Here is a 16,311-nt window from a genome sequence, read left to right on the forward strand (position 1 = left end):
CGCTGGTAGGCGTGCCAGGCATGTAAGAACATTCGCGAATCAGCCTCTTCATGTGTATGTACATGGTTGAAGTTGAGAAACATCTGAAGGGGGCTTCTTCATAGGTTGTGAGAAGTGTTTTCCCATCCGGAACAACCATTGTTTCTAGAGCAGCAGAATAATGTATTTTTGTTGGAATCTACTCGAAGGAAGCTGCTCCAGTTTCGTGGCACGGATGTCTGTTCAGTCACATGGAGTGGTATGCCGATGCCACGACCAAGCCTGGTTCCTTCCTTGAGACTGTCCGTTCTGTACGTGTCCCACACCACATCAACACGCATCACAGTCTCCTCATTCAACTTTCGTGCAATGTGCGGAAGGAACTGTTTCTGCATAGTCACCGAATGTACTGACCACACTGTTACACTTCTTAGGCTATAACTGATGCACCATCAAAAATACAAACTACTCCTTTGGGGGTATCACCAGGATTTGGTGCTAAAGTTTCCAAACAGGGCAAGAGATCAGCTTTACCGATTGGTGGGCACATTGTATTGATACCTTCAGCCAATGCCGGTGGCCACGCATGGCACTCGTGTTCAAAGAATGTGTCAAGATCACCATCTCTAGCTTGGCTAGCAATGTACATTTGTGAAAACAGCTGCACGTCACTCTTCATACTTGTTATCTTCACCTGAGACTTTGAAGATGTTTTCCTCAGCTTTGATTTGAACAGAGGTGATTGTTCTTTGCAATGTTATCATAAAAATTGATAGAAGGATCCTTGATTCGCTTCTCTACAAATCCATCAAATTGTGTTTTGCCAATGTCCTCCACAGATCGCACTGTGGCTACCACTTCATCAGGCATGATGACTTTGGTGTCAAGCACATACAAGTCGTTACTGTCTTCTGAGAATCGATTCCCCAGCTTTTCGAACGTACTGATTGCATTATTGAGATCTGATGCAAAGGCTTTCTGGATTGCTCGTGGTGGATCAGTTTTCCTCCGTCCCTGAAACTGGTCTTCAAACTCATTTAGGATCCTGGCTATTTCGGGACCAGCCACCAACCACTGGCGAAGAGCCCCCTCATTCTCAGTAATTCCAACAATTCCGCCATCACCTTTCACAATAGCGTTCTGCTGTTCATGCATCTGATCGTGTGCCAAAGCAGAGAACTTGTGCGATGACAAAGTTCCCCTTGACAAATTCACGATGGGTATCTGGGGAATCATTTGGAAGTTCCTGAAGGTCCGTTACATGCACTGCCAACCATCTAATATGCTATTTTTGAAGAATGAGTTTTCACTGTTGCTACAAAAATATTAAATAAGTGTGAACCCAGTAATATGATCTCATGTGAAAGAATACCCCTGAAAACATAGGTAGAGACACCAACATCATGAGGCTCAGATGAAGCACTTTGGAGTAACACTGGTTTCAATCAAATTTGCCATAAAAACAGACCGTAATCTGCTAAATTAATCTACAGAAACTGAAAATGTCAAAGTATTGCTGCATTACAATTTGGATTTTATCAAAACAAACTTGTTTCACATTCAAAAGTGATGAGGTGTCAAAGATTGGAATACAAAACCTAATTGAACCAAAAACGTTGGCGGCCATCTTTAATTCTCATTTTACGACCAGATCCCATGGGAAAAGTGCTTGAATCCGACAAATTTTGAAATCAGCATACTTCAAACATGACATATGCAAATTTTCACACTTTCTGCCGGAAGTGAACAACTGAGCCATTTTTTGTTACATATTTCCCTCACTATAAGTCTAGAGAGGGTTGGCATGGGCTAAGGACACTAGTAGTGCACGACAACGACATGGCAGGTAGGTACGGGGCGCTCACAGGTCCAGCAGCACCGTCCTGAGCGCGTCCTCCTTGCTCATCCTGATGGTGGCGATGGCGCCGTCGTTGAACTCGACGTGTATGTGCGTATACAATTCATAACGTCAATAAAGTTATCTGTGGCGAGTTTTTTCACGCCACGGAGAAACAATGGAGTCTACAACCTCAAGTGATGATGAGCTGGTCATGGTTTTAGTGAATAATACAAAGAAAAAGAATAGAAGTGTTTGGGTTAAAACCCAATATTGACCTTGAGAACAGAAATGGGTGAGTTCAAAAGGACTATTATTCCGCCCTTGTCAAAAAGTGCCCCCTTTTCCAACTAGGCAGACAGACAACTGGGAGTCCTTTTACTGTTTCTCGCTGAGCGATGGATTTATTCCTCTCCACTCACTCACTACTACAAAAAGGAGAAATAAACATTGATTGGTTATGCAGCACTGCTTAATGTATATAGTGCAGTATACATTGTATACTGCACTATATACATTAAGCAGTGCTGCAAAATTATACACACATGACATGAATTTAAGCACAACCCCAAATAACAGCAGAGCAGCTACAATACAACCCAAATGAACATAATGCTGGCTGATGCAACACCAGCTAATGCCATAAACAAACAACAGGTGTAAGCTACAATGTCTAATAAAGCACAACACTGTAGCCTAAGTTAGCAAATATCAACACAAAACCATTTTTTTCACAAAGAAAGTAAACCACAAACTTACAAGCAATGATCCTATGGTGATCACAAACAGAGTGGAGGTCAAACATCTGCTATCTGCAGCCACAACTTGCAAACTGAGGAGATATGAGCATACTGAGGTATACAGGCAACATACATGCACCACCTAGTGGCTCAACAATGAAATATATGAAAATAAAATACAGAGTCCAGCACACTCCCCGCCTGGTATCTGTGAGGATATCACATACACTACCATGAAGAGGAGGGAGAGTCCTCTTCCTCCCCACCATCCTCTTCAGAGGTTGGCTTCACTGTCCAGGCTGCTGGGCCAGCATGAAGGGCTGCAATGTGCCTGTCACTGTCACACTCAGAACATTGAATGACAGCCTTGCAGTTCTTTGCTTGGTGTGAAGTTGAGGCACAGCAACGGAAACATATACCGTTCTCTTTAAGGAAGGCCTTTCGTTCCTCCAGGGGCTTTAGTCTGAAACCTCTACACTTGTGCAGAGGGTGCGGTTGTTTATGAATAGGACACTGCTTCTTAGGGTTGTCCGAATCTTTGGCCTCATCCTTCTGTTGAGTGCTGTCCACCTCTGTTCTGTGCACTGTTACGGCCGTTCTTGCCGATTTCGGTGAGAATTTGTCTCTCTGAGGTGGGATGGTGCGAAAGGTTGTAGCAATGAAACTCGGGTCATTCCTCATCCTCGCTTCATCACGAATGAAACCGGTGAACACTGAGAAAGGGGGGAAGCTGAGGTGACATTGTTGTTTAAATCTTGTGCCATGCACCATCCATTTCTCCTGAAGATTGGAGGGCAGTTGCTCCAGAATAGGGCTGATGCCATGGGCAGTATCCAGGTAGTTCAGGCCGCCTAAGTGACCTTCCTGTTTGGCTTAGTGAATTTCAAGGAGAAGGTCACCTAACTCCTGCAGGCTTTGAGGGTCTCTGCTTGAGATCTGGGGGAAACATTGCAGCTTGTTAAAGAGAGCAGACTCCATGGCCTCTGCAGAGCCGTAGCACTCCTCTAACCTTTCCCAGACCATATTGAGGGCCTCCGCAGGGTCTCTGATGTTGACTGACCTCATTCTCCTTGCATGTTCAGTGGATTCTGGTCCAAGCCACCTAATTAGCAGATCAAGTTCCTCACTGAGTTTCAAATCAAGGTAGGAACTTGGCTAAGTCTAAGACGGAACGGGATTCGCCAGACACATGATGTCCATCTCCAGTTGACTGGTCATTATGCACTATTGTCTCTGGGTGACCGTGAGCTCTTAAACTCAGTTGACTGTGGTGTGTTCCACGCATCCACTCATCTTCTTTTTTAAGGCTGAAATGGACCATTGGGCGTCTTAAGGTACGAGACGGTTTGTTAGGCGTTGGGCTACGTGGAGATGAGAACTGCCTCTCACCTTGGTTATGAATAGGTTTCTGTTCTGGGGAAGGGTCAAATGGTGGCTTGTGGTTGTCAGTTGCTGAGGAAGCCAATTTAGCCTGAGCGTCGGGCTCTGCACCGTCAGTGTATGCTGATGGCTCTTCGGTGTTCACATATGGCATACTGCTCCTGAACATACTTTTCAGTTCTCTCGGATGGTTTATGAGGTGAGCTTTGATCGACGTCTGGCACCCCAGACAGCCCGTCGATGTTTTCCATGGCCGCAGCTGCTTCAAAGACCGTGGCTTCGGCTAAGGCGGCTGCCGCCTCTTTCTCCTGCTGCATGGCCTCCAGTGAGCCTGGTTCACTTCTACATCAATCTCCCTTTGTGCGAAGGCCGCTTTGGCGCGCGCCGCTTCAGCCTTGGCGCGTGCTTCTACTGTAGCCAGACTAGTTAATGATCTACTGGAGCGTTTTGATGCTTGCGATGAGCATCCGCACTCTGATCTCACCACGAGCTGCTTTTCCGACATGTTGGCAGACAGACAACTGGGAGTCCTTTTACTGTTTCTCGCTGAGCGATGGATTTATTCCTCTCCACTCACAGTGTAGCAGGACACACACAGTAAAACTACAAAAAGGAGAAATAAACATTGATTGGTCATGTATACTGCACTATATACATTAAGCAGTGCTGCAAAATTATACACACATGACATGAATTTAAGCACAACCCCAAATAACAGCTACAATACAACCCAAATGAACATAATGCTGGCTGATGCAACACCAGCTAATGCCATAAACAAACAACAGGTGTAAGCTACAAAGTCTAATAAGCACAACACTGTAGCCTAAGTTAGCAAATATCAACACAAAAGCATTTTCACAAAGAAAGTAAACCACAAACTTACAAGCAATGATCCTATGGTGATCACAAACAGAGTGGAGGTCAAACATCTGCTATCTGCAGCCACAACTTGCAAACTGAGGAGATCTGAGCATACTGAGGTATACAGGTGTACCTAATTCCCCTTAATTAGGCCCAATTTGCCCACAGTGACAGAGGCTAAAGAGTTACACAATATACATGCACCACCTAGTGGCTCAACAATGAAATGTATGAAAATAAAATACAGAGTCCACTACAACTATCCAGGAGTTCAAATTGTAGCACAGCCGTTCCATCAAACGGTGGTTCTGTGGCTCAAATGCCGAACAAATAATGGACCTTGACATGAAGAGGGTTGAAAACCACTGTATGGGTTTCACTAGTTGACTATTGGACTACTTTGTGTTAGTAGGCTAGCAATCTGGGAACCCATCGCCAAATGAATAGGAAAAACAGCGCCCTCTGCTGTTTTTGACTATCTCACTTGGCTCTGGGAGGAAGTCGACATTGCACACGTACGCAAGGAAACCGGGGTTTTGGTCTGCCTTCAGCCTTTCACTTCCGGTGGTGCGACTACAGTATGTTTGCCAGACCCAGGGGGTCGGCCTACATGAGGCTTTGTCTGTCCCCCTTTCGTCCATACCTGGACCATATGGTCCCTTTCGTCCATACATGGACGAAAGGGATGTCTGTCCCTCTTTTCTCCATACATGGGCATAAAAGGGACACAGGCTGACACGTCATGCGAAGTGGTTTGTAGGTGTGTTACGTACTAGGAATTTATTCTGGGTCTGGCAGAACCAGGTCTCCTGGTCTTGTTTCATTCCCACTAACAATATTTCTACACGGAACACTAACACCACTTCTCCCAGAGAACATGGATTGTTTTGGTTATAAGCCCACTTGTTTCTATGATGAAAGAGCAAGTTAAAATGTGAATATCTTTCCGTGGTTTTGTCTGCTCCGAGGACGCTATTGTTAAATGAGTTTCGGTTTGTTTCTAGTGGGGAAGGATCGGTACACACGTAAATCCCGCCCACTACATTTGATTGGGTAAAGCGCGGCCTGTTTCCTGATCTGAAGGCACGCCCACTTGTAGGCTAGTGCGTACGCGATATGACGAACCCCCCCGACAGATTCAAACGCAGAGCAGTAGGCTAGTGGTCGTGAACAACTATTAAAATGTAGTAGACGTGAAGGCCTTACAGGCCTTACAGGCCAGGGCTTCCTGTTATGACTGTCTACCTGGTTTGTGTTTTTTTCTGTTTTGTTATGATTTATTTTGTTTTATTTTGTTTTATTTTGTCTTGTTTTGTTTTTATTTTATGTTTTTTTTCTGGCTGCTGCGGCTGTTAGTTCGTCCTGTGACATTTGAACACTGTTGAAGGGCTAAACAAATATTTTAAAACATAAACATAAAACATACAGACAGACAGACAGACAGACAGACAGACAGACAGACAGACAGACAGACAGATAGACAGATAGACAGATAGATGATAGACAGAATCCTCTCCTTTCCAGTTGCCTCCTGGCGCCCCCTGGTGGCGTGGCCACCACATTGAACCTTTGATCCAATAACTTTGGAGGTGTTTGGTTTGGTTTTTTTCTTCTTTATAAAGTCACATTTCCTTTAGTCTGTTTCTTTAGTTTTTTGTGCAAAAGTACGCCATATAGCTCACTTGTGTTTGTTGTTGTTGTGATTATGTCTTTGTTGATAGAAAATGTGTTTTTCTTAGTAAGAAGAGTAACTGTAAAACGTTTACTCTGAAGGCCAAAAGGCTGAATGTAAACCATGACTTCCGGCCTCTCTGTGTCTCATGTGACGCAGATTCTAGCTGTCATGCCGATATCAGTGACCTATAGAATGTCAAATATTATTATTTTGGGGGGGGTCCCCAGTATTTTGGGGGGTTGCCTCTGCAGCATATACATTACATACTGAGGAAGAGTCTCACTGCAATAAGTATAAAGTGTAGCTTTTTGAGTTGACTTTAGTTGCTTCATTTTCCATAACAAACCACCAACAACCATCACAGCAACCATCACAGCAACCTCTGACGTCACAGGATTCTACAGGTGACAAAAGAGACAAAAAAGACTGTTGATGCATACTTGCCATTCATTTGTAATGGTTTGGTATGGGTGACGGGAAGTGACAAACGGGTGCCAGTGAGGGTGCTGGATCATTATATTCTTTCGTACCAGAGTCTGTGTTACCTTTTACACCTGAAAATGATACAGGGAGAGCATTTAGTTTCAGGGAATGAGGATGTTTGTGTTTCCTGTTCCAGTGCATGAAATGTCTCTCCTTTCAGAGTTGCTTCATGAAGAAGTTCACATGGGGGTGTGGACATGGTTCTCTGTAACGACCTCTGTGGGGAACGAGTATGGGCAGATCAAGTACCAAATGTAATCTGGTAAAAAGCTCAATAATACTGATTACTGTTTTACTTCATATTTATGTAACAACTCAATTCAACTCAAACTGTAATTATTTCACATTTAACATGACCATGTCAAGTGCTGTAATGACACAAATTAAACAATGCAATATAAACAGACATTAGCATACAATGAGATAACGCAGCACGCACACACACACACACACACACACACACACACACACACACACACACACACACACACACACACACACGCACACGCACACGCACACGCACACACACACACACACCTCTCATGTGACACTTTGATCACATGACCAGTGTGTTTTTAAAGACATTTGATGGTTTCAGCAGTGAGATGTAATGAGGCTTAGATTGATGTTTAATGAACATGAACAGCATTTTACCAGCGACGCTGAAAACACACACACACACACACACACACACACACACACACACACACACACACACACACACACACACACACACACACACACACACACACGCACACACACACGCACACACACACACACACACACACACACACACACACACACACACACACACACAAGCACACACACACACACACACACACACACACACACACACACACACACACACACACACACACACAGACAGACAGACAGACACAGACACACACACACACACACCTCTGAAGTAACACTTTGATCACATGACGTGATGGTATCATCAGTGAAATGTAATGAGGCTTGGATTAGAGGAGCGTCTGTGAGTTCAGTTTACAGAGGTTCCCGGTTTGATCCCTGACTCCTCCTGGCTTCATGTTGAAGTGTCCTTGAGCAAGGCACTGAACCCCTAACTGCTTCTGATGAATGTGAGAATGTGGAACACCTTAGTTTTTAAAAGTAAATTAATACTTAATAGAGTTTTACTGCTGCCTTCTAATCCAGTCCTATATTGCACTGATCAGAGCAATGGTCTCTGAGTTATGACCATATGAAGTGTTAAACACTGTGTAACACTGTGTTACATAGACACTGTGTCTATAATTCATTTACCTGTAATAAAGTGTAACACTACTGTAGTTGCTCCATATGTGTGACATTCAGTTTGTTTGATGTCATCATGTTGTACACAGAGTTAAATGAGGACACATTTCACATCATGTGTAAATGTACACAGAGTTAAATGAGGACACATTTCACAACATTTGTAAATGTACACAGACAAATACTACAACTAACTACATTATTTATTTTATTAATATTAAAAATATTTAATCACTTCAATATGAAGTGATGAACTTTAACCTTTAACCTCCCATCATGTCTCATCTGAAAGCTTTTAATTGATTAGAACATTTTACTTCTATAAACATATTATCTATCTGTCTATATATATGTCTTTCTTTCATTCTAACTATGTTTTTCTTCAAAATTCCCCACCATCGTCTTCCCGGAAACAGCTGATGTAACATCATATCTTTAATCTGATTGGCTGATTAGTCTAAACTGCAGAACGGGTCCTCCTTCATTCTCTTTCAGACTCCAGAACTTCTCTTGAGGTAAACATGTGTTTATTCTGATGTGTTTATTCTGATGTGTTTATTCTGATGTGTTTATTTTGATTGATTGATTGATTGATTGATTGATTGATTGATTGATTGATTGAATACTTTATTAACAGTATAAAGCACAGGAAAGTACAGTTCAATACAAGGTCTGCTAAGAGGCTTTAAAACCTAGAAAGCCTATGGCGTGTTTCCATTGTGGTCCTTTGTACTCAATTCATAGAGACATTTAATGACAGACAGATATACACTACTATGCAAAACATCATAAAAACTGTTTGAAAACCGAAAAACTAAAATATGTACAGTAAACAGTTCGATGGGGGGGGGGGGGGTTAGGCTTTGAGTTTTACAAGGGCCAGTTTTGTTTGAATTGCAGCCTCCTGTAGGTACTCTTTTAGAGGGGTTTTGGAGGAGATTAGGGTTTTACACTCCTTCATGGCTTTTGTTAGGACATTCCACATTGTTGTGGCATAATAGTTCATTAAAATACCTGGACACTTCAGAAGAGAATACACAAATAAAATGTTGGAGCATTCCACTGGTCTGTACATATTTATTATTTTACAGGACGTGACTAGGAGGTGCAGTCACCACTAGGAGGTGCAGTCACCACTAGGAGGTGCAGTCACCACTAGGGGGTGCAGTCACCACTAGGGGGTGCAGTCACCACTAGGAGGTGCAGTCACCACTAGGGGGTGCAGTCACCACTAGGAGGTGCAGTCACCACTAGGGGGTGCAGTCACCACTAGGAGGTGCAGTCACCACTAGGAGGTGCAGTCACCACTAGGGGGTGCAGTCACCACTAGGAGGTGCAGTCACCACTAGGAGGTGCAGTCACCACTAGGAGGTGCAGTCACCACTAGGGGGTGCAGTCACCACTAGGAGGTGCAGTCACCATAGGAGGTGCAGTCAGTTACCACTAAGGGGTGCAGTCACCACTAGGAGGTGCAGTCACCACTAGGGGGTGCAGTCACCACTAGGGGGTGCAATCACCACTAGGAGGTGCAGTCACCACTAGGAGGCAGTCACCACTAGGAGGTGCAGTCACCACTAGGGGGTGCAGTCACCACTAGGAGGTGCAGTCACCACTAGGGGGTGCAGTCACCACTAGGAGGTGCAGTCACCACTAGGGGGTGCAGTCACCACTAGGAGGTGCAGTCACCACTAGGAGGTGCAGTCACCACTAGGAGGTGCAGTCACCACTAGGGGGTGCAGTCACCACTAGGAGGTGCAGTCAGTCACCACTAGGGGGTGCAGTCAGTCACCACTAGGAGGTGCAGTCAGTCACCACTAGGGGGTGCAGTCAGTCACCACTAGGAGGTGCAGTCAGTCACCACTAGGAGGTGCAGTCAGTCACCACTAGGGGGTGCAGTCAGTCACCACTAGGAGGTGCAGTCAGTCACCACTAGGAGCTGCAGTCAGTCACCACTAGGAGGTGCAGTCAGTCACCACTAGGGGGTGCACTCAGTCACCACTAGGAGGTGCAGTCACCACTAGGAGGTGCAGTCACCACTAGGAGGTGCAGTCACCACTAGGGGGTCCAGTCACCACTAGGAGGTGCAGTCAGTCACCACTAGGAGCTGCAGTCAGTCACCACTAGGAGGTGCAGTCACCACTAGGAGGTGCAGTCACCACTAGGGGGTGCAGTCACCACTAGGAGGTGCAGTCACCATAGGAGGTGCAGTCAGTTACCACTAAGGGGTGCAGTCACCACTAGGAGGTGCAGTCACCACTAGGGGGTGCAGTCACCACTAGGGGGTGCAATCACCACTAGGAGGTGCAGTCACCACTAGGGGGTGCAGTCACCACTAGGAGGTGCAGTCACCACTAGGGGGTGCAGTCACCACTAGGAGGTGCAGTCACCACTAGGAGGTGCAGTCACCACTAGGGGGTGCAGTCACCACTAGGAGGTGCAGTCAGTCACCACTAGGAGGTGCAGTCAGTCACCACTAGGGGGTGCAGTCAGTCACCACTAGGAGGTGCAGTCAGTCACCACTAGGAGCTGCAGTCAGTCACCACTAGGAGGTGCAGTCAGTCACCACTAGGAGCTGCAGTCAGTCACCACTAGGAGGTGCAGTCAGTCACCACTAGGGGGTGCAGTCAGTCACCACTAGGAGGTGCAGTCACCACTAGGAGGTGCAGTCAGTCACCACTAGGGGGTGCAGTCAGTCACCACTAGGAGGTGCAGTCACCACTAGGAGGTGCAGTCACCACTAGGAGGTGCAGTCACCACTAGGAGCTGCAGTCAGTCACCACTAGGAGGTGCAGTCAGTCACCACTAGGGGGTGCAGTCACCACTAGGAGGTGCAGTCACCACTAGGAGGTGCAGTCACCACTAGGGGGTCCAGTCACCACTAGGAGCTGCAGTCAGTCACCACTAGGAGCTGCAGTCAGTCACCACTAGGAGGTGCAGTCACCACTAGGAGGTGCAGTCACCACTAGGAGGTGCAGTCACCACTAGGAGGTGCAGTCACCACTAGGGGGTCCAGTCACCACTAGGAGCTGCAGTCAGTCACCACTAGGAGCTGCAGTCAGTCACCACTAGGGGGTGCAGTCAGTCACCACTAGGAGGTGCAGTCAGTCACCACTAGGAGGTGCAGTCACCACTAGGAGGTGCAGTCACCACTAGGGGGTCCAGTCACCACTATGAGGTGCAGTCAGTCACCACTAGGAGGTGCAGTCAGTCACCACTAGGGGGTGCAGTCAGTCACCACTAGGAGGTGCAGTCAGTCACCACTAGGAGGTGCAGTCAGTCACCACTAGGAGGTGCAGTCAGTCACCACTAGGAGGTGCAGTCAGTCACCACTAGGGGGTGCAGTCACCACTAGGAGGTGCAGTCAGTCACCACTAGGAGGTGCAGTCAGTCACCACTAGGAGGTGCAGTCAGTCACCACTAGGAGGTGCAGTCAGTCACCACTAGGAGGTGCAGTCAGTCACCACTAGGAGGTGCAGTCAGTCACCACTAGGAGGTGCAGTCAGTCACCACTAGGAGGTGCAGTCAGTCACCACTAGGAGGTGCAGTCAGTCACCACTAGGAGGTGCAGTCAGTCACCACTAGGGGGTGCAGTCAGTCACCACTAGGAGGTGCAGTCAGTCACCACTAGGAGGTGCAGTCAGTCACCACTAGGGGGTGCAGTCAGTCACCACTAGGAGGTGCAGTCAGTCACCACTAGGAGGTGCAGTCAGTCACCACTAGGAGGTGCAGTCAGTCACCACTAGGAGGTGCAGTCAGTCACCACTAGGAGGTGCAGTCAGTCACCACTAGGGGGTGCAGTCACCACTAGGAGGTGCAGTCAGTCACCACTAGGAGGTGCAGTCACCACTAGGGGGTGCAGTCACCACTAGGAGGTGCAGTCACCACTAGGAGGTGCAGTCACCACTAGGAGGTGCAGTCACCACTAGGGGGTGCAGTCAGTCACCACTAGGAGGTGCAGTCACTCACCACTAGGAGGTGCAGTCAGTCACCACTAGGAGGTTCAGTCAGTCACCACTAGGGGGTGCAGTCAGTCACCACTAGGAGGTGCAGTCAGTCACCACTAGGGGGTGCAGTCAGTCACCATTAGGGGGTGCAGTCAGTCACCACTAGGAGGTGCAGTCAGTCACCACTAGGAGGTGCAGTCAGTCACCATTAGGGGGTACAGTCACCACTAGGGGGTGCAGTCACCACTAGGAGGTGCAGTCACCACTAGGAGGTGCAACCAGTCACGTGACTGCAGTCAGTCACCACTAGGAGGTTCAGTCAGTCACCACTAGGAGGTGCAGTCAGTCACCACTAGGAGGTGCAGTCAGTCACCACTAGGAGGTGCAGTCAGTCACCACTAGGAGGTGCAGTCAGTCACCATTAGGGGGTACAGTCACCACTAGGGGGTGCAGTCACCACTAGGAGGTGCAGTCACCACTAGAAGGTGCAACCAGTCACGTGACTGCAGTCAGTCACCACTAGGAGGTTCAGTCAGTCACCACTAGGAGGTGCAGTCAGTCACCACTAGGTGGTGCAGTCACCACTAGGGGGTGCAGTCACCACTAGGGGGTGGAGTCACCCCTGTTGAACACGAACCCTTCTACCTTTAGAGACGTAGTGACATTTTTCACACTTTTAGAGCATATCCGTGGTCATAAATATGGACATAGGCCTGCAGGCTACAAACACTAGCACTGTGCACCACGTGAGTGAGGTTCTACCGTGCCATAGCCTGAACGGATGGAACCTTCTGATTGGTTGCGAGGCCGTTTCAGACTGAAACTTCAAAATAAAATGACCGAAAATGTCATTTCACTGCGACTTTAACTGGCTGAAGCGTGTTGGACTTCTTTGTACCTTTATGAGTTAAATGAGGACACATTTCACATCATGTGTAAATGTACACAGAGTTAAATGAGGACACATTTCACATCATGTGTAAATGTACACAGAGTTAAATGAGGACACATTTCACATCATGTGTAAATGTACACAGACAAATACTCCAACTAACTACATTATTTATTTTATTAATATTTAAAATATTTAATCACTTCAATCTGAAGTGATGAACTTTAACCTTTAACCTCCTATCATGTCTCATCTGAAAGCTTTTAATTAATGACAACATTTTACCTTATAAACATATTTCTGTCTTTCTTTGTTTTTCTGTCTCTCTGTCTTTCTTTCTTTATTTCATTCTAACTATGTTTTTCTTAAAAATTCCCAACCATCGTCTCCCCGGAAAAAGATGATGTAACATCATATCTTTAATCTGATTGGCTGATTTGTCGAAACTACAGAACGAGTCTTCCTTCATTCTCTTTCAGACTCCAGAACTTCTCTTTCAATAAACATCTGTTTATTCTGATCTGTTTATTCTCATCTGTTTATTCTGATCTGTTTATTCTCATCTGTTTATTCCCATCTGTTTATTCTCATCTGTTTATTCTCATCTGTTTATTCCCATCTGTTTATTCTCATCTGTTTATTCTGATCTGTTTATTCTCATCTGTTTATTCTCATCTGTTTATTCTGATCTATTAAATTCAGTTCAGTTCTGATCAGTGATGATGAAGATTACAGCCACCCTCCTCATCCTCTCCTCTGTACTTCATGTCAAAGCGATCCCAGGAAGTAAGTACATTATATTAATGTTATTATATTAAAGATACTGTTATAAATCTACTATTATTATATCAAATATTCATTCATAGATGTACTCTTGTTATATATAATACATGTGTATTTATGTTTATATTCTTAAACATATATTGTTATACATACTTTAACTTTTGATAAATGAAATCTATATTGTTATTAATATAAATAAACATTATGTCTGTTGATTATATAGTGAATAACTACTGTTATGTTGATATATCAAATATACATACAGTTTATTCATAGTGTTATTATTTATACTATCATTGGTAAGCGGTAGCTCAGCCTCAAGGCCTGAACCAACAGGCTTTGGATCAATTATTTTACACTGTGCAACCTGACTTATGAACAATACACACTAATAACACACACACACACACACACACACACACACACACACACACACACACACACACACACACACACACACACACACACACACACACACACACACACACACACACACACGTGTTGATTCTAACCTTTCATTATATTAAATGATCAGTGATGTAAAGTAACTAAGTACATTTACTCAAGCACTTACTTAAGTACAATTTTGAGGTATTTTTACTTTACTGTAGTACTTCCAATTTTCAGTATTTTAACTTCTACTCCACTATATTTTAGAGGCCTATTATACTTTTACTCCACTTCTATTATTTGAAAACTTTAGTTACTAGTTACTTTGTAGATTTTGATTACAAAACATACACTTCAGCCCTATATACATTTAGACCATTAGAAAATAGCAGATCTACAAGCTCACAATGCGACACATTGTGAGCTTGTAGATCTGCTATTTTCAAAAATATTTTTATAAATTTGAAAACTTGTGAAATGGGACATTCTGCATAATGAGTACTTTCTACTTTTGGTACTTTAAGTACATTTTGACACGAATACTTTTGTACTTTTACTCAAGTAAATTAAAAATTCTGGACTTGTAACAGAGTATTTCTACATTGCAGTATTGATACTTTTACTTAAGTAAAACATTAGAGTACTTTTTTCCACCACTGTATATTATATTACATTATATTATATAATGTTATGTTCACATCCTGAAATAAATCATTATGAATCTGTTTCATAATATTATAAAAACATTTAAATCTGTTGAATAAAATGTTTGACAGGAAGATACTTCATGACTGTTTAACATGATGATGATGATGATGATGATGATGATGATGATGATGATGATTGTTATTTGTATTGAATGTCATCTTTGTTTTATTTCCAGTGTTTCATGAGACCATTCAACTCAATGGCTGTTCAGACACAGTTAAAGACTCATATAAAGAGTGGATGATGGGACTGGATGGTGAAGTGTTGTTCTACGCAGACTTCAACAAAGGGAAGCTGGTGGAGCCTCAGCCTCCGTTTGTAGATCATATCACCTTCACAGCAGGTTATGCAGTAGCTGTGGGTGATCAGGCGTACTGCAAATTCAACCTGGACTTCATTCTCACTGCCTTGAAGAAACCACCAGTGAAAGGTACATGAATACTATGAACACAATAGTTATTAACTAAAACGGTTGAATATATTTAACATGAATGAAAATGTTTAACCCATTCAATCCGGGAACACATATCTGTCAGTTTAGATTTCTCTGGCTGTTTAAAAATAGCAGATCTACAAGCTCATAGCGCGGCACCGAGTGCCTGCTATTTATTTATTTTAAACTTGAAAAAAGTTTGAGAACCACAGATATTATAGCAATATACGTATTTTTTTTACTGTTAGGATTTAAAAGACATTTGTAGAATCCCCAGAAGCAAAGATTTGAGTTACAAATGTTTCCTTTAAAAAAAAATATATCCAAAGATTTGCGCAAACTTTCATGATTTTTCAAAAATAGCAGGTCTACAAGCTTGCTGACCATAGCGCGGCACAGAGTGCCGCGCTATGGTCAGCAAGCTTGTAGACCTGAATAAACCAAAGAATAACCAAAGAGCAAGAATGTGGACTTCAATAGCCTTTTTCATGTGATAATGAGTGACCTCTGAGTTTCACATTTACGCTAGGCAGGGGAATAAATGAGACACACACTAACGTAGGCTATATAGTATGTTTTTCATACATGAACACACACACTAACGTATGCTATATAGTATGTTTTTCATACATGAGACACACACACTAACGTAGGCTATATAGTATGTTTTTCATACATGAACACACACACTAACGTAGGCTATATAGTATGTTTTTCATACATGAACACACACACTAACATAGGCTATATAGTATGTTTTTCATACATGAACACAAACTAACGTAGGCTATATAGTATGTTTTTCATACATGAACACACACACTAACGTAGGCTATATAGTATGTTTTTCATACATGAACACACACACTAACGTAGGCTATATAGTATTTTTTTCATACATGAACACACACATTAACGTAGGCTA

General features: G+C 44.1%; 1 protein-coding gene across 6 annotated transcripts in view; it reads left to right on the plus strand.

Moving 5' to 3' along the window:
• LOC308089529 (H-2 class II histocompatibility antigen, E-S beta chain-like) overlaps positions 1–16,311 on the plus strand; it is a 142,324-nt gene that overhangs the window by 24,054 nt on the left and 101,959 nt on the right. For 2 of the 6 annotated variants that reach the window (XM_080434310.1, XM_080434311.1), the window contains exon 2: positions 8,653–8,751. Coding sequence is in view for 1 of the 6 variants with exons in the window: in XM_080434315.1 (XP_080290441.1) it covers positions 13,792–13,858; positions 15,129–15,383 (322 nt within the window). In the remaining 5 variants the exon portion in view is untranslated. Of the gene's footprint in view, positions 1–8,652; positions 8,752–13,774; positions 13,863–15,128; positions 15,384–16,311 lie in introns of those variants that run through there. The other 4 variants (XM_080434315.1, XM_080434314.1, XM_080434312.1 and 1 more) reach the window with 4 other exon arrangements.

The sequence above is a fragment of the Gymnoscopelus braueri genome (genome assembly GCF_963280865.1).
Source record: "Gymnoscopelus braueri genome assembly, chromosome: 7".
In the NCBI taxonomy this organism is placed as follows: domain Eukaryota; kingdom Metazoa; phylum Chordata; class Actinopteri; order Myctophiformes; family Myctophidae; genus Gymnoscopelus; species Gymnoscopelus braueri.